Below are 24968 nucleotides of genomic sequence, written 5' to 3' on the forward strand. Positions count from 1 at the left end.
TAATGTTAATTGTTCCCAGACCTCAAAAGTGGACTCCTTGATTTGGTTTAAGTATTGCTGTGGCCTTAAGCATTTGATATGGCCCTACAACTGACTGTTCAAAATCGCTAACAAAAATACCCTTTTTGGGATTGCTCAAAGGTTCTTCTCCCCTCCAAACAATCAATAATGATATTGGCAAATTAAAATGTAATTATTTGTATATGGAGGGAAGGTCATTATAGGCTACTTGCTCAGCCCGCAAATTAAAGATAACATTTAAATGATGCATGCATCATCCGCTTTCAAAGGCCATTATTATTTTCATTTGGGCAAGTAGCTTTCAATTGACACTGGACCTGTGTGTCTCTGTCTGTCTGTCTGTCTGTCTGTCTGTCTGTGTGTGTGTGTGTGTGTGTGTGTGTGTGTAAGATGCTTAGTCATTATCAGCCTTGTTCTGTATGGAATGTAGGTACGTTATGGGACACAGGTCAGGTCATTATCGATGCGGTCAAATGATGTAATGCACTGCTGCTACTGTTTATTATCTATCCTGTTGCCTAGTCACTCTATCCCTACCTATATGTACATGTCTACCTCAATTAACTTGTACCCCTGCACTTTTACACGGTACTGGTACCCCCTATATATAGCCACGTTATCGTTACTCATTGTGTATTTATTCCTCTATATTTCTCTCTGCATTGTTGGGAAGGGCCTGTACGTAAGCATTTCAAAACTGAATCTACACCTGTTTACCAAGCATGTGACAAATACAATTTTATTGGATGTAAGATCAGTTTTGCCTTTTAGATCTCAATGAATAAGATTATATGGACAGGGGGACCTTTTTGTTTATTTTTATATTTATATTTATTTTTTCCACCTACCTTTACCAGGTAGGCCAGTTGAGAACAAGTTCTCATTTACAACTGCGACCTGGCCAAGATAAAGCAAAGCAGTGCGACAGAAACAACAACACCGAGTTACACATGGAATAAACAAGCGTACAGTCAATAACAATAACCAGTGAGCTATACCTGCTGGAGCGCATGCTATGGGTGGGTGTTGTTATCGTGACCAGTGAGCTGAGATAAGGCGGAGCTTTACCTAGCATAGACTTATAGATGACCTGGAGCCAGTCGGTCTGGCGACGAATATGTAGCGAGGGCCAGCCGACTAAAGCATACAGGTCGCAGTGGTGGGTGGTATAAGGGGCTTTGGTAACAAAACGGATGGCACTGTGATAGACTACATCCAATTTGTTGAGTAGAGTATTGGAAGCTATTTTGTAAATGACATCGTCAATGTTCGGTAGGATAGTCAGTTCTACGAGGGTATGTTTGGCGGCATGAGTGACGGAGGCTTTGTTGCGAAAATAGAAAGCCGATTCTAGATTAGATTTTGGATTGGAGATGTTTGATATGAGTCTGGAAGGAGAGTTTACAGTCTAGCCAGACACCTAGGAATTTGTAGTTGTCCACGTATTCTAGGTCAGAACAGTCCAGAGTAGTGATGCTAGTCGGGCGTGCGGGTGCAGGCAGCGAACGCTTGGAGCTTGGAGGCCACGGAAGGACAGTTGTATGGCATTGAAGCTCGTTTGGAGGTTAGTAAACACCGTGTCAAAAAAAGACCTGATCCTACCTCAGCACTCTGAGAAGATTTTTGTCCTCCAAGATTGACACGGTGCTAAGGTTCATATGGGGCAGCAGGTAGCCTAGTGGTTAGAGCTTTGGGCCAGCAAGGTTTCTAGATCGAATCACTGAGCTGGTAAAAGGTAAAAATCTGTCGTTCTGCCCCAGAACAAGGCAGTTAACCCACTGTTCCTAGGCCGTCATTGTACATTTTACACTCCAGATACGGATCCACAACCACTCTCTTATTGCATGGAAGGAGTGACTGCTATGCCTTTTCACTGAAACACTTATCTGCAATGCTGAGTACAGAGTAAATGCTATGTCAGTCAGTATATGATGTAATTGGCTAGAATATGGAGGAATGTGGTGTGAGAAAGTAATAGGAGGAATGTGGTGTGAGAAAGGAATAGTTTGCATATGTCTCCCTCTGCAGTCCATAGACTGTACTGCAGGGGGGAGATGACAACGTAGACAATGCATTCGAGAAAATATTCAGACCCCTGGACTTTTTCCACATTTTGTTGCCTCAATCACACAATACCCCATAATGACAAAGCAAAAACAGGTTTTTAGAAAACCCTTGATTATCCTTGATGTTTCCACAACTTGATTTGAGGCCACCTGTGGTAAATTCAATTGATTGGACATGATTGGAAAATGCACACACCTGTCTACATAAGGTCCCTCCCACATTTGACAGTGCATGTCGGAGCAAAAACCAAGTTTCTCAATACTTATGTAAATGTGATATTTCAGTTTTATTTTTAAATTGTAAAAATGGGGTATTGTGTGTAGATTGAGAAAAACAAACAATTCAATACATTTTAGAATAAGGCTGTAACATAACGAAATGTGGAAAAAGTCAAGCGGTCTGAATATTTCTTGAATGCACTGTACATTATTCATATATTTCACAAACATGGTACTTTTATACACAGTATTACGTGACAGAAATGTTGTTTGATATGCACATTAAAAGGTACTCAGACATATACGATATACAGTTGAAGTCTGAAGTTTACATACACCTTAGCCAAATACATTTAAACTCAGTTTTTCACAATTCCTGACATTTAATCCTATAAAAATTCCCTGTCTTAGGTCGGTTAGGATCACTACTTTATTTTAAGAATGTGAAATGTCAGAATAATAGTGGAGAGTGATTTATTTCAGCTTTTATTTCTTGCATCACATTCCCAGTGGGTCAGACGTTTACATACACTCCGTTAGTATTTGATAGCATTGCCTTTAAATTGTTTAACTTGGGTCAAACATTTCTGGTAGCCTTCCACAAGCTTCCCACAGTAATTTTTGTGAATTTTGGCCCATTCCTCCTGACAGAGCTGGTGTAACTGAGTCAGGTTTGTAGGCCTCCTTGCTCGTACACGCTTTTTCAGTTCTGCCCCAAATTTTCTATAGGATTGAGGTCAGGGCTTTGTGATGGCCACTCCAATACCTTGACTTTGTTGTCCTTAAGCCATTTTGCCACAACTTTGGAAGTATGCTTGGGGTCATTGTCCATTTGGAAGACCCATTTGTGACCAAGCTTTAACTTCCTGACTGATGTCTTGAGATGTTGCTTCAATAAATCCACAATTTTCCTGCCTCACGATGTCATCTATTTTGTGAAGTGCACCAGTCCCTCCTGCAGCAAATCACCCCCACAACATGATGCTTCCACCCCCATGCTTCACGGTTGGGATGGTGTTCTTCGGTTTGCAAGCCTCCCCCTTTTCCTCCAAACATAACGGTGGTCATTATGGCCAAACAGTTCTATTTTTGTTTCATAAGACCAGAGGACATTTCTCCAAAAAGTACAATCTTTGTCCCCATGTGCAGTTGCAAACTGTATTCTTGCTTTTTTTGTGGCAATTTTGGAGCAGTGGCTTCTTCCTTGCTGAGCAGCCTTTCAGGTTATGTCGATATAGGATTATTTTTACTGTGGATATCGATACTTTTGTACCAGTTTCCTCCAGCATCTTCACAGGGTATTTTGCTGTTCTGGGATTGATTTGCACTTTTCACAGCAAAGTACGTTCATCTCTAGGAGACAGAACGCATCTCCTTCCTGAGCGGTATGACAGCTGCGTGGTCCCATGGTGTTTATACTTGCACACTATTGTTTGTTCAGATGAACATGGTACCTTTACGCATTTGGAAATTGCTCCCAAGGATGAACCAGACTTGTGGTCTACAATTTTTTTGATTTTCCCATGATGTCAAGCCAAGAGGCACTGAGTTTGAAGGTAGGCCTTGAAATACATCCACAGGTACACCTCCAATTGACTCAAATTATGTAAATTAGCCTATCAGAAGCTTCTAAAGCCATGACATAATTTTCTGGAATTTTCCAAGCTATTTAAAGGCACACCCAACTTAGTCTATATAAACCTCTGACCCACTGGAATTGTGATACAGTGAATTATAAGTGAAATAATCTGTCTGTAAACAATTGTTGGAAAAAGTAGTTGTCATGCACAATGTAGATGTCCTAACCGACTTGCCAAAACTATAGTTTGTTAACAAGAAATTTGTGGAGTGGTTGAAAAACAAGTTTTTATGACTTCAACCTAAGTGTATGTAAACTTCTAACTTCAACTGTACATGATGTTTTGGGTCCTGTCTAGCTTTTAATCCCAGCTACTCACAGCCCATCCCACATATCTCCACCTATTAAATAGTACAATGGCACCGGAGGGGATGGCTGACGTTTTATTGGCTTCTAACCAACTGTGCTATTTTTTTTTATTTTTTTGCATTGTTCAACTTATTTTGTACATAATGTTGCTGCTACCATCTTTTTTGACCGAAAAGAGCTTCTGGATATCAGAACAACGATTACTCACCTCGAACTGGACAGATATTTTTTCTTTAATAAGTCCGACGCAAATTATATACTGCTCCTCCAAGACCAGCCCCAAATTCCCGACAGAAATACAGCAGTCGGAGATCGGGGTGCCTTGTGAGAATTTGTCGACGAGTGTATAACCTGCCTCTACCATCCGTTCTATTGGCCAACTTGCAATCACTGGAAAATAAACTGGATGATCTTCGTTCAAGACTATCCTGCCAACAGGACATTAAAAAATTTATTATCTTATGTTTCACCAAGTCGTGGCTGAACGACGACACAGATAACATACAGTTGGCTGGGTTTTCCATGCATCGGCAGGACAGAACATCTACGTCTGGGAAGACGAGAAGTGTGTGTCTATTTGTCAATAACAGCTGTTGCACGATGTCTAATATTAAGGAAGTCTCATGGTATTGCTCGCCTGAGGTAGAGTACCTCATAATAAGCTGTAGACCACACTATCTACCAAGAGAGTTTTCATCTATATTTTTAGTAACCGTATATTTACCACCAAAACTGATGCTGGTACTAAGATCGCACTCAACAAGCTGTATAAGGCCATAAGCAAACAAATAAATGCTCATCCAGAAGTGACACTCCTAGTGGCCGGGAACTTTAACCAATTTACCGCATTTCTACAAGCATAACACATGTGCAACCATAGGAGACATAGAAACTAGACCACCTTTACTCCACACACAGAGACATGTACAAATATCTCCTTCACCCTACATTTGACAAATCTGACCATAATTCAATCCTCCTGATTCCTGCTTACAAGCAAAAACTAAAGTAGGAAGTACCAAGTGACTCGCTCATTATGGAAATGGTCTGATCACACTGATGACAATGTTTTTCTAACACAGACTGGAATACGTTCTGGGATTCATCCAATGGCGTTGAGGAGTATACCACCCCTGTCACCGGCTTCATCAATAAGTGCATTGACGACGTCTTCCCCACAGGCAATATCCACACTGAGCTGAAGGCTAGAGCTGCCGCTTTCAAGGAGCGGACACCAATCCGGACGCTTATAAGAAATCCCACTATGCCTCAGACAAACCTTCAAACAGGCAAAGCGTCAATACTAAGATTGAATCCTTCTACTCCGGCTCTGATGCTCGTCGGATGTGGCAGGGCTTGCAAACTGCGGTCTGCAACGGGAAACCCAGCCACTAGTCTGCCCAAGCGAGCCTACTAGACGAGAAAAAAATCCCTTTTTTTATGCTCGCTTCGAGGCAAGCATCACTAAAGCATGCATGAGAGCACCAGCTGTTCCGGATGACTATGTGATTACACTCTGAGGCCGATGTGAGCAAGACCTTTAAACAGGTCGTCAACATTCACAAGGCTGCGGGGCCAGACAGATTACCAGGACGGGTACTCAGAGCATGCGTGGGCCAACTGGCAAGTGTCTTCACTGACATTTTCAACCTCTCCCTGACCAAGTCTGTAATACCTACATGTTTCAAGCAGACCACCATAGTCGCTATGCCCAAGAAAGCGAAGGTAACCTGCCTAAATGACTACCGACTCGTAGCACTCACGTTGGTAGCCATGAAATTCTTTGAAAGGCTGGTCATTGCTCATGTCAACACCATCAGCCCAGAAACCCTAAACCCACTCCAATTCGCATACCGCCCCAACAGATCCACCGATGACGCTATCTCAATCGCACTCCCCACTGCCCTTTCCCACTTGGACAAAAGGAACACCTATGTGAGAATGCTGTTCATTAACTACAGCTCAGCGTTCAACTCCATAGCACCCACAAAGCTCATCACTAAGCTAAGGACCCTGTGACTTAACACCCCCCCCCCCCCCCCCCCCCCCCCCCCCTCTGAAACTGGGTCCTGGACTTCCTGATGGGCCGCCCCCAGGTGGTAGAGGTAGGCAACAACACATCTGCCACGCAGATCCTCAACACGAGGGCCCTCAGGGTTGCGTGCTTAGTCCCCTCCTGTACTCCCTGTTCACCCACGACTGCGTGGCCAAGCACGACTCCAACAGAGACCTGGCAGTGTGGTGCCAGGACAACAATCTCTCCCTCAACGTGATCAAAACAAAGGAGCTGATCGTGAACTACTGGAAAAGGGGGCAGAGAATTTCAATATCCTTGATGTCCACATCACCAACAAACTGTTATGGTCCAAGCACACCAAGACAGTGGGCACGACAACACAATTAATCCCCCAGACTATTTATATTGCCCCCCCCCCCCCCCCCAATGAAACAACAAATCAGGATATTGAATGATGCGCTAAATCGGCTAAATACTATATCGTTAGCAGATCCGTTTATGATGGTATCACTCTACTATCACTCTACTTGTTTTGATGCCCCCACGAGTGTTGGGATAGGAATGGCATTGCCGAGCTATCCGTATCATGCCGGCATCTTAAGGAGGTCACATTGATTTAAATTGGCAGTATTTCACTGAGACTTAGGCCAAGTTGATGCTGCATAATGTTGTTCTAGAAACAAGGAGCATGTCGGGATGCATGGTGCTGCGTTTCTCCTCTGTTTCAACACCGTAGTGCAAGGGCATCGCAAAGAATGATCTCCCCTGTGTATCAGAGTACTGCAAATGCTGTGCTATTTCTGCCGAATGCAGGTTGCCTTTATGTTGACAACAAAAAAACGACACTCAATTGGTTGGACACTGTTCCGTTTTTTTAAGATGGACTATGTAAATGATTTTGGAACGTACAATGGTCTCAATATGAAAACCTTGCAATTAAACCTGCAAATAAAGCTAGAGTGGCTTGTTTGAATTATATATTTTTTTAGCTTGTCATGATTGCACTGCGAATGTGACTTTCCCATGTGATTCCGTTGAATCACTCAGAGGGGAAATGGGTTTCAGTGAGGATAACAGTCAGGTCCACAGAAACCTACTATATCCTTCTCTTCACACTACATCACACCCCCGGGTGGAAAGGGAAATTAAGAGAGGGAGTGATGGAGAGGTGGATGTCTTTGCTATTAATGATGGCAATAAAAGAGAGCGAGGGAGAGAGTGATAGAGGGAAAAGACATCAGAAGAGAGAGACGGAGATGAAAGAGGAAGTGCTTTGTGCGAAGAAACCATGTCTGACGTGAACTAGCAGCTACTGGGAGGGCTATGGTCATAGCTCCTTCTGTTTGAGCTGATACACTGTCTCTACACAGTCTCTCCTCTGGGATGATACCCCTATTACAGTCTGTTTGATTTTTACAAAGCCTCCGGCAACAACAGAGTAGTGCTTTCATGCCAATAACGTGTGTGTGTGTGTGAGAGATTGTATATGAAAAAGGGAGATACCATGAGGATAGCGATAAAAGTGTATATTTGAGGGCGTCGGTAGAGTAAAGGGGTTCCACTGCCTCTTTTCTATTGGTCAGGTATGACGGCATTCTCCCCAATGAGCCCCCCCCCCCCCTTCCTCTCTCTCTCTCTCCTCCTCCCTTCCTCTCTCTCTCGCTCTCTCTCCCCCCCTCCCTCTGTGCACTTGCCCTCCCCTGCCTGTCTGCCGTAGTCCATTTGGAGCGTACAGCAGCGGCAGTAGCATCTGTTAGCGGTTAGCCATTAACAGCAGTGCTGAAAAGGGGGAGGCCCCGTTACATTTGTTTTCAGGGATGTCTACCACGAACGCATCAACCCACGGACACCCTCTCTCACTCCCCTTCCCCCCCTGTCCTCCTTCCCTCTCTACTCCCCCTCGTCTTCTAGCACCTCTCCGCCTCAGTGTTTCGGTCACATGCTCCCTGTCTCTCTCCCTCCGTGTTTTGCGCGCATGCTTAGCCGTCCGCCCGCCCAGCCCCAGACCAGACTTCTGCATTGGAGCAGCACGAGCAGCAGGGTTAGCCATTAGCTGTTAGCATTGCAGGCCTTTTAGGTGGTGAGTGCTATAGGAGAGAAGAGGGAGGAGGGAGCACTAGCGTGGTTTGCTTCTCCACCTGCTTCGCCTATCCGTGACCCGACCTGTGGCTCCAGGGGTCCCCTGCGCTCCTGTTAGGCTTTGGACACAGCAAATAGACCCTCCTGTTCTGCAAAGGACCTGGAAAGAAACCTTTACTTTGACCGGAAGGTTTTCTACTCTGGCTGTGTTTTGTTAGGAAAGTCTACTCTGCTGGAGTTCTTAGGGGAAGGAGTCCCTTTTTTTGAAGCCTTGCTGTTTCTGCGAACAGAGGGCAGGGACTGTTTCAGTGCTCCTCTGTGGAAGTGAAGGATTTCCTGAAGAAGAGAGACCCACACAGGCTTGTGTGCCCAGTGTCCTGCTTAAGCTCACTGCCAGAGCCATCCTCTCTCCTCTGCCTCTCCCTAATCTAATGTGATCTCCAGCACCGTGTCTGTTTCCTTTCTGACTCTTGAGTCACTATGAGGACCGTTCAGCTGTGCACAAACGCGGCTCCCAAGACGTCACATTCGGGACGGAAGCAGCTTCTGCCTAAGGCTGTGTGACTGATAGAAACACATTTAAACATAACAAGATTTAGTCTCTTCCTCTGCTTCCGAAGTGTTTTACATCAGAAAAGACTGCTCGGGTGTAAAGGGACAACATCATTTGGAAGGGATTTTTAAAGATGGATTTTTTTTTTTCTGAAGCAAACTCAATCCATCTACTTTGCCTGCTGTGGCCTGTATGTATTTATCGTTACCCCAGGACCGGCGATATAAAAGTACCCTGCTTTCTTTGATGTATTTTCTCGTTTATGCGAAGTCCTGGGCATAGGGGCTTGGTTGTGAGAGAGGGATTCTCTTCTCTTTGAAGGAGGAGAGTGGAGGATAATAAGTGGAAGACTCATCCCCTGTCGTCAGTTTAAACCGACTAACCGCGTGCCGTCTGTTTTGCTGCTAGGCAACGGCATGCCCATTTTTAGAATTTCTGGGGGAAAAAGCAGTGTGAAACAGGATCGGTATCTATTCAGAACTGTGCCTGTGTAATATTTATTTGGCTAGATCACAGTGATCACAGTGATAGCACCCCATATCTACGTTATGCTGGATGCTCTGGTCAGTTGTGAGGCAGGGACTATAGTGTTATCAGGCCTAGTGGCTGTGTCTGCTCTCTGACAGTGGTGCTTACTGAATGGACACGATGAACCCAACAAACTTACTGATTCTCTATGCTGCTCAAACCCGCTGGATCCTCTCTACCTTTTGAAAATAATTATGTTTATGGTCTATTTTTGCAGAGTTTTGTATTATTATTATTGGGGATGACAGTCTATTGAGAGAAGCTCCCATCCAACACGTCGCTGTGTCTCACTGCCTGGAACGATCAACCTGTTATTTTCCCCTAAAGATCACCGCTGTCATTTGTAAAGTTTGCATTGCTAAACAGCCAAAGAAAAAAAAATATTTGCTGGACTCTGACCTCAAGTTTTTGCCCGGGGTGACTGACCCTGATACGAACTTGTCCGCGGCTACGTCTACGCTTTCGGACTGCACGCTGGAGTCGCCCTGCACCCTGGCCACCCTGGCCCCAGAGCGGGATCCTCCCTCCCCCTCTCGCTCTCCACCCTCCTCTCCCTCCATTTCCCCCACCACCCCACCCTCACCCTCGGTGATGACGCCAGCGGTGCGGAAGGGCAGCTGGGGGGCAGAGGAAGGGGGTTCAGCAGAGGAGAAGGCTGGGGAGACGGACTCTGTCTGTAAGGTGATGGGGCTCCTGGGGATGGGCCACCGCCTCTTTGTTCCCCGACTACTGGCGGTGAGACTGGGACAGGGAGTGAGACAGGATAGGTGGGTGGTGGGTGGGTGGACAATCTTACCCTGCCGAGGGCTACTGCAGGCGTAAACCTTCTTCTCAGTGCAGTTATGTTTCAAAATGCTTTCGTAATGTATTTATATTGTTGAATTGCGTATATTGTTGAATAGCTTGGGCTGTGTGAGTCTAATTTTGGATCATCATTATGACAATGCATCGGAATGCCAACGGGTGGCGCTATTACAGTTATTGCCATCGTAGTCAACCTGTTCTAACTCTCAGTTGGCATGTGACACTAACAGATATGTTGTATCGAAGTAGTATTATTGCAAAATACTACTATTACAGACAGAGTTTGACATTACAGTGGTGTCAAGGGAGCTAAAAATGCGACTTCCACGCTTTCTGTAACAGTCTTGCTAATATGAGCGCTCTGGTTGAGATTTACTAAGCACTTGTTCTGGGTGCAAAACAAAAAATGCTGCAACATCATACTATACCGTAATGTCTTATTCCTTCTTCAAGGATCCCGAGTGGCGCAGCGGTCTAAGGCACTGCATTTCAGTGCTAGAGGCGTCACTACAGACCCTGGTTCGATTCCAGGTTGTATCACAAGCGGCCGTGATTGGGAGTCCCATAGGGCGGCGCACAATTGGCCCAGCGTCGACCGGGTTAGGGTTTGGCCGGGGTAGGCCGTCATTGTAAATAAAGAATTTGTACTTGACTGACTTGCCTAGTTAACTAAAAAATACCCTCTATAATAGATGGGTGCAAAGTTTGGGCCAAACACCAAGCAGATTTAAAGTAATGGATACTATATATGCCCTGTTCTATTGGCTGAGCTTATCTTCTTGTCTTTTCCCCACAGACGTCTAAGGAAGACTTGCTCCAGGCTGATTTCGAGGGAGCACTGAAGTTCTTCAGGGTCCAGCTGCCGAAGCGCTACCGGGCTGCGGAGAACGCTCGCAGGCTCATGGAACAGGCCTGTAGCATCAAGGTAGGAACAATTTATTCGGTTTTCCGTTCCCCTGCAATGCACACACTGCACCGACCACTGGTCCAAAATTGAGCTCTGCTCAGAAGCTTATGTGTCCGACTGGGCGAAATCCGGTTTTTATTTCCATAGATGTGGAATTGTTCAGCCTAGTTGACTAGGCCAGTCTGACTACTCAGCCAGGTTTGCTATCAGAGCCGAACAGATGACGATTCCTTGTGAACTTTTTTTCCTTTATTGGTCTCTCAATATCTTCTATATCACGGGGCACACCACATCTGTCTGTCTGTGTGTGGTTTTAAATGTAAACTGTACCTTCATCCTCCCACACAGAGAATATAATGAGGTTTCTGGTATTTGGGGAATGTGCTGAGGTCAGGAGGAGGCCCCAGTGGCCCAAGGCTACCTGCCTGCACACAGAGATGACAGGCTCAAGACAACCACACACACAAAACACGCATGCATATTGACGCCACACACACATACATTCACATTCCTTCACACTCTTCACATACACTGCTGCTACTCTGTTTATTATCTATGCATAGTCACTTTTTCCCTACCCGTATCGGTGTACCACCTGTATATATCCTCGTTATTGTTATTTTGTGTTACTATTTTTCCTTTAGTTTATTTGGCAAATGTTTCTTACTTTTTCAAGCTCTACATTGTTGCCTAAGGGCTCGTAAGTAAGCATTTCACGGTAAGGTCTACACCCATTGTATTCGGCGCATGTGACAAGTAAAATGTGATTTTGATTTACGCAGCAGCTCCCGTTAGTGTGTGTGTGCTCGCTTCGCAACTGTGTATAGGTGGCAAACCAGAAGGCAAGGGCATTTATACTCTCACAGGAAGGAAGAAGAGCGAAATGGAAGAGCCAATTCTCTCCATCTCCACCCATCCTGTATATATATCCTCTCTCCTACCCCCCTCTCTCCTGTGTATTTCTAACCACAGGATATCCTGAGTGTAGACACTCTGCATGCGCTATTATGCAATTATTTTGTTGCACAAGCTTATCTCTGAAAGATCCAGGAAGAAAGTGATCTGCCAAATGTTCTGCTTTCAACTAAAATGTTTGAGTGATATTACGTCACCTTCTCACATCCTAGACATCATGTAAAACACACGTACCGCAGGAGGCTGCTGAGAGGAGGACGACTCAAAACGGTGGCTGGAATGGAGTGAATGGTATCAAACGCATGGATACCACGTATTTTGATGAGTTCAGTTACCATTCCATTTATTTCCGTTCCAGCCATTACTATGAGCCCGTTCTCCGACACCGTCATGCGAGTCCAGAGGATGGTTTGAGACAGGCAGGCTCTAGGACCATGAAAGAGAGTCTGGGAGAGAGCTAGAGCAAGAAGGCGGGCCTTAAAATGACAGACATGCACAAGGTGAGCTGGACAGGTGAGTCATCAGGAGTAGGAGAAGGAAATGGAGGACAACTCCTTAATCTCTTTAGTTTTGATTCGGGCCAGACAGTCTGTCTCTGCTCTTTTTCGACCAGCATCAGTGTTTGATTCTGGATGAACTGTGCAACGAGAGACTTTACCTGGCTCGGCCTACTCCTGTGTTCTGTGACTCTGGCTTCCTCACACACACACACACACACACACTGCAAGACTGAAGACACAACGTGAAGCCAGCCTACACTCTGAGCTTGCAAGGCTGTTTGTTTTGGTTAAGCTTCGGCCATTTGAACCAAAGAGGAAGATATCAAATCGACTAGCTGCTCAAAGACATTCTCGACTGTGATTGCGGTGGGCCGTCAAGTCTCTTGGGAGCTAAAACGTGTAATAGGACCCTCTGATTGACTGGCTGTTAGGACTGATCTGGAATCTGCTTCGAAATACAGGGGACTTTCCAAGACTCTGGGGCATGAATGAATTGCCTGATCAAAACGCATCCAGCAAGAGATAATTAACTTACTGTGTGTGTGTGTGTGTGTGTGTGTGTGTGAGAGAGAGAGAGAGCAGTAGCCCTCTCATCCTGGGATTTCAATTCCTCCCTTCATTTTACTCTGAAGTGACATTGTGCCTGAGGTGTTTTGACAGAGAAGAGGCTCCAGAATTATCCACTCTATTTTTGCATCTTGTCCTTTTTGAACATGTTTTTTTCCAAACCTATTTCATATTTTTGTGGAACAAAAAAATATTCTGGGGAAGGTGTGTGTGTGTGTCTGTCCTGTGCCCGCGTGTGCGTTCACCGCTCTCAGAAGACAAGCTCATGGAGTGAGTGCGAGAGAGAGAGAGAATTTCATTACAGAATTTGGTGTCGTTAGAAGCACAGTGTCTCCCGGCGACCACAACCGTCATACCCTGTCAACGGAACTGCACTTCATCAAGCTCTGCGTTGAATCAGCTGACACACCTCATTAATATGTCCAAAAAAAGGAAAGCTAGCTTGCCTGTTCACTTTACTTTGTCCTTTCATTTTTTTGTTGATGTCTAAAGCGGATCAACTTGACTGCTAAGCAGCTTAGGAGTCAAGTTGATCACCTGCTAGTTGGGGTGTGAAGCATTCTACAAGTACCAACCCCACAGGATTATGGGGTGGAATTTGAATTTCACAGCCTTAAATACTCCCAAGGACAACGTTGAGGAAACTTCAAGACAGTTCCAGGACAAAAAAGAAGACATAAAAAGGTCTTGAAAGGCCTAGCATTAGAAGTCCTTTCAAACCCGACTCGGGATACCCACTGAAGGCGCTTGATTTGATTGATTAATCTAGTTTCTTCTGCCTGCTTTCAAAATTCATCTGGGAGAAAGTTTCAGGTTCAGCTGTTTCACCAGTGGAAGAAGTGACAAGAGAGAGGGGAAGAGAAGGAGTGGTTACTCAGAATGCTACTCCCTTGAGAGAAGGAAGGAGGAGAACGTGGACAGTGCCTTTCCACACCAGGGAGATCTCCTGAAAGTTAGCTAGGCAAAGCCCCAGGAGGATCTGAAGTGAACAGTTGGGTCTTGAGGAGCCAGGCTGCAGGGAATGTAGCCTCAACTTTGGAAGTTTTTTTTAAAATTATAGCCACCAAATGAGCTATTTTTTTCTTATTTTTTTCTTCATAATTTCGTTTTTATTTTTCTTCATGTTTTTTTGGAGGACACAAACTCTGTGTGATGTGTGCAGACTGCAGTGGCACTTAACACGTTGAGTCATTGTGGTCGGTCGGGACAGTTCCAACACTTTCTCAGACACATTCGCTAAAACATACAGTTGAATTGTGTGTGTGTAGTTGAGTAGGAGTGCGAATAAACCAGACTATCTTACCAAGACCGAAGGGAGGTGAAAATAATACCCTGAGCGCAACCTGAGAGGAGCGGATCGCAGGACAAACAAATGGAGGAAAGGAAGAAAGAAGGAAGGGAAATAGCAGCCTGGCGGTTCTGAGGAAGAGGGGGGTGAACGAAAGACACACTAGCATCCTCTTAACACGCTTGAGAACACCAAGCGAGAGAAACCGAGAGAGAGACGTGTATGTTGTTATGCAGGGATCCTCCCTTACTCTCTCCTACCTCACTCCATGCCGCCCTCCTTTAGGGGTGTGGGTTGTACCCTGAGGGACAGTGAAAGAGGCCAGTCACTCCTCAAGCTCTTTGACTGACCTGTTTCCTCTACTGCTCTCCTCCACCCCTCCACTCCTCGCCTTCTTTCCCCCACCTGTGGAGCTGACTACTATCCTGTGTCAAGATGATGGAAGAGATCTCCATCACAGTGGCGTATGATGCCCACGTCATCAACCAGATCTATGAGGAGGATATCCTGGTTAGCCTGGTGGCCCACTCCAAGCCTCGCAAACCTGTGGTAGGTGTAAGTCTAGGTTAAGTCTGAGTCACTCCTCAGTCACTCCTCAGTCCAGGCTACTTCTGCCAGCCTCAACCGTCTTCACTTCTGACTGCACTTTGACTGCCTAAGAACCGCTGAAGGAAACACTGCTTGTTTGTGCAACAGCAAGAACACTTTATAGCATTTTTCAGCTGGCTTGTAGGATACAGTGTAGATTGTAGTGTGTGTCAGTCAGTCAGTCAAAATCTGGCGCCGGACAAGTGACCTGGAAGGTTTTATTTTATTGGACATTTGAGATATTTCCTGGTCATCCATATGCATTCGGTGCGTAATCCATTAGGGCGTCCACCATCGCAATCAATAAACGGGGGACTATGGCCAAATGAGACACATTTACGTGTCCTTAGAAACAGCCTGTAACAAATGACAAAAACACCTTTCCTTGTGTATCGATGTGTAGCGTATGAAAAACTTTGTAGCCTAATGTTTTGTTGGTTTTTAATTTCCTAAAACATAAATTGTGCACCGCATGGTTCAGCTGTCAGGGATTTGAGCACTAGATGCATCAGGGCATTGCATGCATACAGTATAGGCCTATAGGCTTAGGAGCCCACTGTATGATATTAATATTTTAACAAGTGTATATAAAGTAAGAGAAGCTTAGGGCTAGCCCCAGGGAGAGCGTAATAGAAATATGCCTGTGGCATGCTACGACACCAACATACCTTTCTTTGTATGATAGGCTACTGTGTCTGCTATAGAGAGATAGGCGTACAGGAGGCTAAATAGTAAATTTTCGATGCTAATATTTTTTTGTAAAGCTAAGCATTATTTTTTTGTAGATTATAGGAGGAGCTCTGGTAGGCCTAAAACGTTCTTCCTCACCAAGTTCAAATGCGCACAGCCTTTATATCATAGGCCTGCACCACACCAAACCTTCACAAACATTTCTGAACTTTTGGGTAATATCATTGGGGAAATGCAAACATGATATTATATATTGCGGCAGACACAACATTACAGTTGGAACTTAATTTGGCCAAAGAAAATGGCTCAACAGAATGAAACAAAACACTTGTGTGAACTGGTTTAAATATTCCCAAAAATGTTGATTAAGTTATATTGCAGCAATTACCAATCAAGGCTAGTTTCTACCGTATCTAACACATGACAGCGATAGGATGAGGACATTTATTTAACTTAAACTAAATACGGAGCAAACAAAGATCAAACTTAATTTAGCCAATGAAAATGACTCAACAGAATTAATCACACCAGGTTTTGCATATTTAAAGAACTGGTTTAGATTAATAAATAGGCTAACAATGATATACAATAATAATAATAATGATAAAACAAATGTTTCTAAATGCCCCAAAATTTGTAACTGAAAGTTCCAAAATTGCATCCTACCTGAATAGCGAGTTTAACAGTAGCCTGCATTTGTCCGCGCCAATGTTCTTCTCATCTTAATCCATTACAATAGTAAGAATTGTCCATACAAAGGACAACCCCTTTTTAGGCTTTTCACTATAGGCATACTTTCTAACTTTTGTTTTACTTCAATTAAAAAGGCCTCCATTTTCGCAATCAACAGTAGCCAAGGCTCAACTCGCTCTCTCTCTCTTGCCTTAGCAGCCGACGCATGCACGTACAACAGCGCACAAGGAGTGAGAGAATGGTACTGAAGCACAAAATCTGGGTGTATGATAGGTAGCCTTGGACAATTTGGCCAGCTACAATTTTATTTATCGCCTCTTAATTTATTTTATCGGCCAAAAGCCAGAAATGACCAGCTAACGGAAACCCTGGTATGAGTTGATGCACTTGAAATGCAGTTTGCATTGTAATTGTAGATATCCACTGAGTATACAAAACATTAAGAACACCTGCTCTTTCCAGGTGAATCCAGGTGAAATCTATGATCCCTTATTGACAGGTTAAAAAAAGATTGCTAAGCCTTGAGACAAATGAGACATGGATTGTGTGTGTGCCATTCAGAGAGTGAATTGGCAAGACAAAATATTTAAGTGCCTTTGAATGGGTTATGGTACTAGGTGCCAGGCGCAGCTGGGTTTTTCGCGCTCAACAGTATTCCGTGTGTATAAAGAATGGTACACCACTGAAAGGACATCCAGCCAACTTCCCACAACTGCTGGAAGCATTGGAGTCAACATGGTCCAGCATCCCAGTGGAACCTTCATGCTTGACGAATTGAGGCTGTTTTGAGGGCAAAGGGGGGTGCAACTCAATTTTAGGTGTTCCTAGTGTTTGGTATACTCAGTGTATTTCAGTGGTTCAGTGTGTACTGCTAGTAGTCTTTTCCCTCTCTCCAGTCAGCTAAATTTCAGGATGCTAACCAAATTACAATTGTCAGATTGTTTCAATTACAGAGTTATTTTCGGACTCAAAGGAGACCTTATTCTTCACTCAGCATGTCAAATCAAATTGTATTGGTCACGTACACATGGTTAGCAGATGTTAATGCGAGTGTAGTGAAATGCTTGTGCTTCTAGTTCCGACAATGCAGTAATCTGACAATTCCCCAACAACAAATGTAAAGGGGTGAATGTACATATAAATATATGGATGAGCGATGGCCGAGCGGCATAGGCAAGGTTCAATAGATGGAATGCAATACAGTATATACTTATGAGTAATGTAAGATACAGTGCTTTGCGAAAGTATTCGGCCCCCTTGAACTTTGCGACCTTTTGCCACATTTCAGGCTTCAAACATAAAGATATAAAACTGTATTTTTTTGTGAAGAATCAACAACAAGTGGGACACAATCATGAAGTGGAATGACATTTATTGGATATTTCAAACTTTTTTAACAAATCAAAAACTGAAAAATTGGGCGTGCAAAATTATTCAGCCCCTTTACTTTCAGTGCAGCAAACTCTCTCCAGAAGTTCAGTGAGGATCTCTGAATGATCCAATGTTGACCTAAATGACTAATGACTCGCGGATTCGATCTTGCAACCTTTCGGTTACTAGTCCAACGTTCTAACCTACCTGTCGCCCCCATTAAAGTGGCCAGTGATTGGGTCTTAATGTAGGCAGCAGCCTCTCTGAGTTAGTGATGGCTGTTTAACAGCCTGATGGCCTTCACCACCTGGGGGCGGCCCGCATTGTCTGTCGACCTGTTGCAAACTGAAGTGGGTCTAGGGTGGCCGGTGAGGTGGAGGTGATATGATCCTTGAATAGTCTTTCAAAGCACTTGTTGATGACAGAAGTGAGTGCTACGTGGCGGTAGTCATTTAGTTCAGTTATCTTTGCCTTCATGGGTACAGGAACAATGGTGGCCATCTTGAAGCATGTCGGGACAGCAGACTGGGATAGGGAGCGATTGAATACGTCCGTAAACACACCAGCCAGCTGGTCTGCGGATGGAGCTTGGGATGCTGTTTAAATGTTTTACTCACGTTGGCCACAGAGAAGGGGAGGTGTGCAGTCCTTGTTAGCAGGCCGTGACGGTGGCACTGTATTGTCCTCAAAGCGGGCAAAGAAGGTGTTTAGTTTGTCTGGAAGCGTGACGTCGGTGTCCGTGATGTGGCTGATTTTATTTTTGTACTCCGTGATTTCCTGTAGACCCTGCCACATACGTCTTGTGTCTGAGCCGTTGAATTGTGATAAACACATGTATGAACACGTGCATATCTTTGTTCTTGTGTGTTTGTCTGGTCATCGAATTCAAACACAACCCAGTTTTCCTGACTTGGCTGTTTTTGAATCCTAAGCTAGTGCAGTGACAGTCATTTTGATATTCAAATGTTTTCAGCCAGGAAAGGCACCATTATGCAACAGTTAGCCTATTTGCCACAGTGCACACAGTCTGTCAGGCTTATAGCAGAGAATAATACTGTGCTCGGCTCAGATGAAGAGCATGTGTTTCACATCGGCTCGGGTCAGTTCATCAACTAAAATCCAAAGCGAGGGTGATTTTTACAATTATCTGAATGGAATTTCAATGCGTTTGAAATGGTTGGAATTGGAATTTACCCCATCTCTGATGTGTCAATGAATGTGCATGCCGTGTCTTGGTGTACATATGAGGATTAGTGCGCCCTGAAACATCCACACACTGTGTATACTGTGAGGGTATAGTTTTGGACAGGAAAATAACATTGGTCTGTAATCTCTAACTGTTGTGTGCCTACAGGTTCCAGCTCTGTCCTGGTAAGGAGTGGCTCTAGAACAATGCCTGTACGTAGTTTAGGCTATCTCTGGAGAGCTGAGTCTCTCATGAACTCTGGCCTATTTTGTCAGTGGTTCAAGGTTAGCTTACCCTTAGGTTGTGTCCCTATGGGCCCTTATCAAAAGTAGTGCACTACATAAGGAATATGGTGCCATTGACCCAGCCCTAGTTTATTTTGGTTCTCATTGCGCTACATAGCCCCAGCTGCCACCAATAGGGTCTGGTTCCAGCAGATGCTTTCTCACGCCACAGAAGCTGTGAGACATACAAGAAGAGACAGGGTGTCAAATGGTGCAAGAGAGGATGGTGTGTTACCACCACCAACCGCATGGGTGGTGAAATTGCATTTAGAATTAGAAGTTATTAGCTAGCGACTAGTTAGTAGCACAGACAAAGAGGGTTAGTTATCAGTGTCTTTGCTAGTAGTACTAGCCACTAGCTGCTACCTACAGTACCTTCAGAAAGTATTCACACCCCTTGACTTTTTCCACATTTTGTTGTTACTTACAGAATTTTAAATGGATTCGATCGAGATTTTGTGTGACTGATCTACACACACTACCCCATAATGTCAACGTGGAGTTAGGTTTTTAGGAATGTTTAGAAATCAAAAAATGAAAAGCTGAAATGTCTTGAGTCAACAACTATTTTGTATTGGCAAGCCTAAATCATTGAAAATGTGCTTAACAAGTCACATAAGTTGCATGTACTCACTCTGTGTGCAATTAATAGTATTTAACATGATTTTTAGATGACTACATCGTCGATGTACCCCACACATACAATTATTTGTAATGTCTAGCTGTGAATTTCAAGCACAGACTCAACCACAAAGACAGGTTATTCAATGCCTTGCAATGAAGGGCAGCTATTGGTAGATGGGTAAAAAAAAAAAAAAATTAAGCAGACGCTGAATATCCCTTTTGAGAATGGTGCTGTTATTAAATACACTTTGGACGGTGTACAAATATGCCCAGTTACTACAAAGATACAGGAACCCTTCCTAACCGCTCAGGGATTTCACCATGAGGCCAATGGTGACTTTAAAACAGTTTAATTTATGTGATCGGCGATAACTGAGGATGGATCAACAACATTGTACTCCACAATACTAACATAAATGACAGAGTGAAAAGAAGGAAGTCTGTACGTAATACAAATATTCCAAAGCATGCATCCTGTTGCAATAAGGCACTAAAGTAATACTGCAAAACATTGGCAAATAAATTAACTTTTTGTCTTCAATACAAAGCATTATATTTGGGGCAAACACAACACATCACTGAGTACCACTCTTCGTGTTTTCAAGCATTATGGTGGCTGCATCATGTTATGGGTATGCTTGTCATCAGCAAGGAACAGGCAGTGTTTATTATAAATGAAACCGGATAGAGCTAAGCACAGGCAAAATCCCAGAGGAAAACTTTGTTCAGTCTGCTTCCCAACAGAGTCTGGGAGACAAATTCACCTTTCAGCAGGACAGAAAACACAAGGCCAAATATGTGATGGAGTTGCTTACCAAGACTACATTGAATGTTTCCCAAGTGGCCTAGTTACTGTCTTGAAAATAGATGTCAAGACTTGAAAATGGCTGTCTAGCAATGATCAACAACCAATATTGTACAATCCAGGTGTGCAAAGCTCTTAGAGACTTACCAAGAAAGGCTCACAGCTGTAATCACTGCCAAAGTTGATTCATAACATGTATTGAATATTGAATATTTATCTAATTAAGATACATTTTTATTTTCTATACATTTAAAATACATTTTTAGAATTATTCTTCCACTTTGACATTAAAGTATTTTGTGTATGACAAACATGACAAATCTATTTAAATCTGACTTTGTAACACAACAAAATGTGGAAAAAGTTAAGGGGTAGGAATACTTTGAAGTCACTAGTTAGCAAGCTAGCTAATAGTGCTAACGTTACTAGCTAGCTTGCTAGCGTCACTAGCTAGCTTGCTAGCGTCACTAGCTAGCTTGCTAGCGTCACTAGCTTGCTTGCTAGCATTACTAGCTTGCTTGCTAGCGTTACTAGCTCGTCGCTTGCTAGCGTTACTAGCTAGCCGCTAGCGTTATTAGCTAGCCACTAGCTTACTAGCATTACTAGCCAGCACTACCAGCTAGCTACTAGGCTACTACTGGCTCTGCTAGCAGGTGCTAAAGCACAAGCAACAGTGGTTGTTTGGTTGTAGGGATTTTTGGCATTAACATTATATCAAAAAATTATCAAAACTAAATTAGCTTATTTTGTCAATGTATTTTTTTTAAATTACATTTTGTTACCCCTTTTCCTTCCCAATTTCGTAGTATCCAATTAGTAGTTAGTCATGTCCCATCGCTGCAACTCCTGTATGGACTCGGGAGAGGCGAAGGTTGAGAGCAGTGCGTCCTCCGAAAATCAACCCAGCCAAGCCGCACTGCTTTTTGACACAATGCCTGCTTAACCCGGAAGCCAGTCGCACCAATGTGTTGGAGGAAACACCGTACACCTGGCGACCGTGTTAGCGTGCATTGCCCCCGGCCCGCCACAGAAGTCGCTAGTGTGCGACGGGACAAGAACATCCTTGCCGGCCAAACCCTCCCCTAACCCGGACAACGCTGGGTCAATTGTGCGCCCCCCCATGGGTCTCCCGGTCCCGGCCGGCTGAGACAGTGCCTGGACTCAAACCAGGACCTCTAGCGGCACAGCTAGAACTGCGATGCAGTGCCTTAGACCACTGCGCCACTTGGAAGGCCCTACTTATCCAACTTCGACACACTATGATACGAACACACTAACATAACGCCCTGGACCAGAGCCAATGCGTTGACTGGTATGTGCGTAGCACACTGACGCTCTGTAACACATTGAAAGGTTGCTCGTGCACATTCCAACTGAGATGCAAAAATCAAAAAATCACATGTGCTTTGCAATTCGCAGACCAGGGCTTCGTCAACTAATCTGCAGCTGGATGGTTCTTGCTGTCACTGCCTCCAATATATTTAACTTGGCATCATTTTGAATTGGAGATATTTTATGTGTTTAATGTATGGGATATTATAGCCTCGGGATTATATTTTGTATGGCATATTTTAGCATTAGGAGTATATTTTATTATTGGGAATATAATCATGCCTTGTAAATACGTTTTGTATGGCTAGACGGAAAGCTACTTCAGAGATGGCGAAATTAATCTGGGTGATGTTTGAATTATCTATAGTCAGCAACATTAGAGGGATATTTTAACTGGGTTTTTTGGGGTCTGAAGTTGTCATCATGGAAAAGGTGAGGGTGAAATAGTGTTGTCTTCTGCCACTTTCAAGGCTGTCTGTGGTCAGATATGACTGAGCGAGAGAGGGAATACATGAGTGTGAGAGAAAATGACGGGTGAGAGAGGGTTTTTGTTTTTGAGAAGGTTCCATATGTTGCTATGTGTCATCTAATATTAATATAATAATATAATATTCCCATGTAAGAGGGGAACTGAAGCTTTTAGTCTCATTTTGTTTTTTGGCTAGTACTCTTCAAGTAATTTCTGCAAGGAACTTCACACACACCCCCCTCAAGAGACAGTTGGGCTACTCATAGTCACTGTTTCTATAGCGAAGTGAGAACGCCATCAGCAATAACAGTAATACATTTCTAGAAATCAAATAAATACCTCAATATTAATGTGATAATCTAAAAAGCATTTTGCGTGTAGAACATCCGGACAAGCCTCTGTGTGGCATATTATTTTTATTTTTTTAGATTTAAGCGCTGTCCTTTCATCAGTAGCTGGCTCTACATCTCTCTCTCTCGCTCTCTCCTATTCATATTGTTTTCAGATAATGTCTCCCATTTCTCTCCTCTCTCTCCGTGCTGGTCTCTATCTTATCTTTGCAGGGCGTCACACCTGAACAATGCTGATGTGCTGTCTTATCAACCACATACATTCAGTACCCATTTTAAGCTAACAAATACAACATAGAACCGGTTTGCCTGCTTTGATCTTTCTGTGGATTCCTTTCTTGTTTCTTACCTGTCTGTCAGGTAATGGGCCATTAATATATTATATGATAACTGGAATGTGTGAGTTAATCACTGGGCCTAACATTCTATCAGGCTCAGAACAAACAATGTCTTTATTAGGGAATAGGATAGCAATAGGGTGTAATGCTATATTGTGTAACTGAGAGCACTTGAGAACTGCTTGACAACTCCAGTCACTGAGTAACTATGGTAAACTCGTGCAACCCCTACTCTCGCTTTATCCGTCTCTCGAATTCTCTCTTGCCCCCCTCCATCACACTCTCTCTCGCTACTGTACTTGCCATTTCTCTTTTGCTCATCCTTCCTTTTTGTCTTCTCTTTTTCTCAGCCAGAGAGCTCCTATCTCTTCCTCTCGTCTGTCTGCTCTCTATCTCAGACAGAGAGCTCCCATTTCTCCCTCCCTCTCTCGCTCTTTTTTTCTCCTTTCCTTTTCTCCTATCTTTGGCAGTCTCAGCCGGTGAGCTGTGCCCCCCCCCCCCCCCCCCCCTTCTCTAGGGGCATCTGGTGGCCGTATCCATGAACAAAGTCCCTCCCCTCTGTGACTCTTTACTCCCCAGACCTGTAATCCACATCCTAGCAGCAGCTACCATGGAAACGCCAAGGGCTGAGCAACCCTAGTCCCTGCACTCCACACAGCAGAATAATACAATTTCTTTAGGCACGGGCCTGGCTGGCAGAGACCAAAGGTGTCGCCATGTTCTCTTGTATACACTGTGCAGGTGTATAATGTATCCTACCTTTAAAAAAAACAGTGTTCAGGTGTTGCAATTAGGATGAGGGCAGTTACTGCTTTGTTATTTTTGAAGTAGTGTGTTCATGATACTTCTGTTACTGTGTTGTTCATATCCTTTGTTGCTTGTGCTTCTGCTGGGAAATAGAGGCTGAAGTGCTGCATGGAGTAGGAGGGTCATTAGGTATCCCTCAAATGAACAGGTGTACACACAGTAAATGTGCGCTGCACAGAGTAGGAGGGTCATTAGGTATGCCTCAGAGGGTAACCGCACGAATGAGACGCAGACGGCAGCCATTTTGTGCCAAGGCTAAAGACTCCTTACAGTTGATAAAATTCCCTAGAAAAAGCAGCGGATAGGGGTGCATTGATTTCGTTCGAAAAAAGAATGTTTCAACTGGGCCCACTGTTCTGTTCCATGTTGAAACGGGGGAAAAATAATACAAATGAAGCAAATCGAGTTTGGTGTTCTGTTGGTCCCTGGATCAGCAGATCACCCTGCTCACTGTAACCACAGCTCTGCGTTGTATCCATTCGGGGAGACACGGAACTGTACCCAGTTTGAATTCCTTTAATATACACCCTTGCTTCCTTTGTTCCTTGAAGGAATTGGACGGCAGCAAGTAATTTAATGCAAACAAATCCTTTGTATATGCCGTCACTTACAGATCAGTGATTTAGCCTAACTCGGGTAAGGGAGAAAATTATTCATTATTATTGTAACAGAACCCGGGCCCTACACCTTATTCTTTAGCCTTGTTAGTGTCACCATCTTGTGGTCGAAGACGTTACACTTTAAACACTTTCAATAAAGTTTCTTAAATTCAGCTCTTCGTTTGAGTTCAAGACAACCCCATCCACCCCATCCACCAACACTGCTTTTCCCTCTCCCGTCACCCCTTCCAGGTGCCCACCAAGAAGCTGAAGAAGTTTGAGAAGGAGTACCAGACCCTGAGAGACAGCCAGCTGCAGCAGGAGGACCCCGTCGACCGCTACCAGGTAAGAAACAGACTGCTCTGTTATCTTAACTACTGCTCCAGGATCAGTTTACTCTTACCTCCCATTCTGACGTCA

The 24968-nt window shown here is 44.1% G+C and overlaps 1 protein-coding gene across 7 annotated transcripts in view; it reads left to right on the forward strand.

Moving 5' to 3' along the window:
- rabgap1l (RAB GTPase activating protein 1-like) overlaps positions 1-24968 on the forward strand; it is a 164956-nt gene that overhangs the window by 131620 nt on the left and 8368 nt on the right. For all 7 annotated transcript variants that reach the window (XM_036977902.2, XM_036977904.2, XM_036977903.2 and 4 more), the window contains 2 exons: positions 11032-11160; positions 24801-24893. In XM_036977902.2, the coding sequence (XP_036833797.2) occupies positions 11032-11160; positions 24801-24893 (222 nt within the window). The remainder of the gene's footprint in view (positions 1-11031; positions 11161-24800; positions 24894-24968) is intronic.

Source organism: Oncorhynchus mykiss, chromosome 5 (genome assembly GCF_057628025.1).
Source record: "Oncorhynchus mykiss isolate SJ-2025 chromosome 5, ASM5762802v1, whole genome shotgun sequence".
Classification (NCBI taxonomy): domain Eukaryota; kingdom Metazoa; phylum Chordata; class Actinopteri; order Salmoniformes; family Salmonidae; genus Oncorhynchus; species Oncorhynchus mykiss.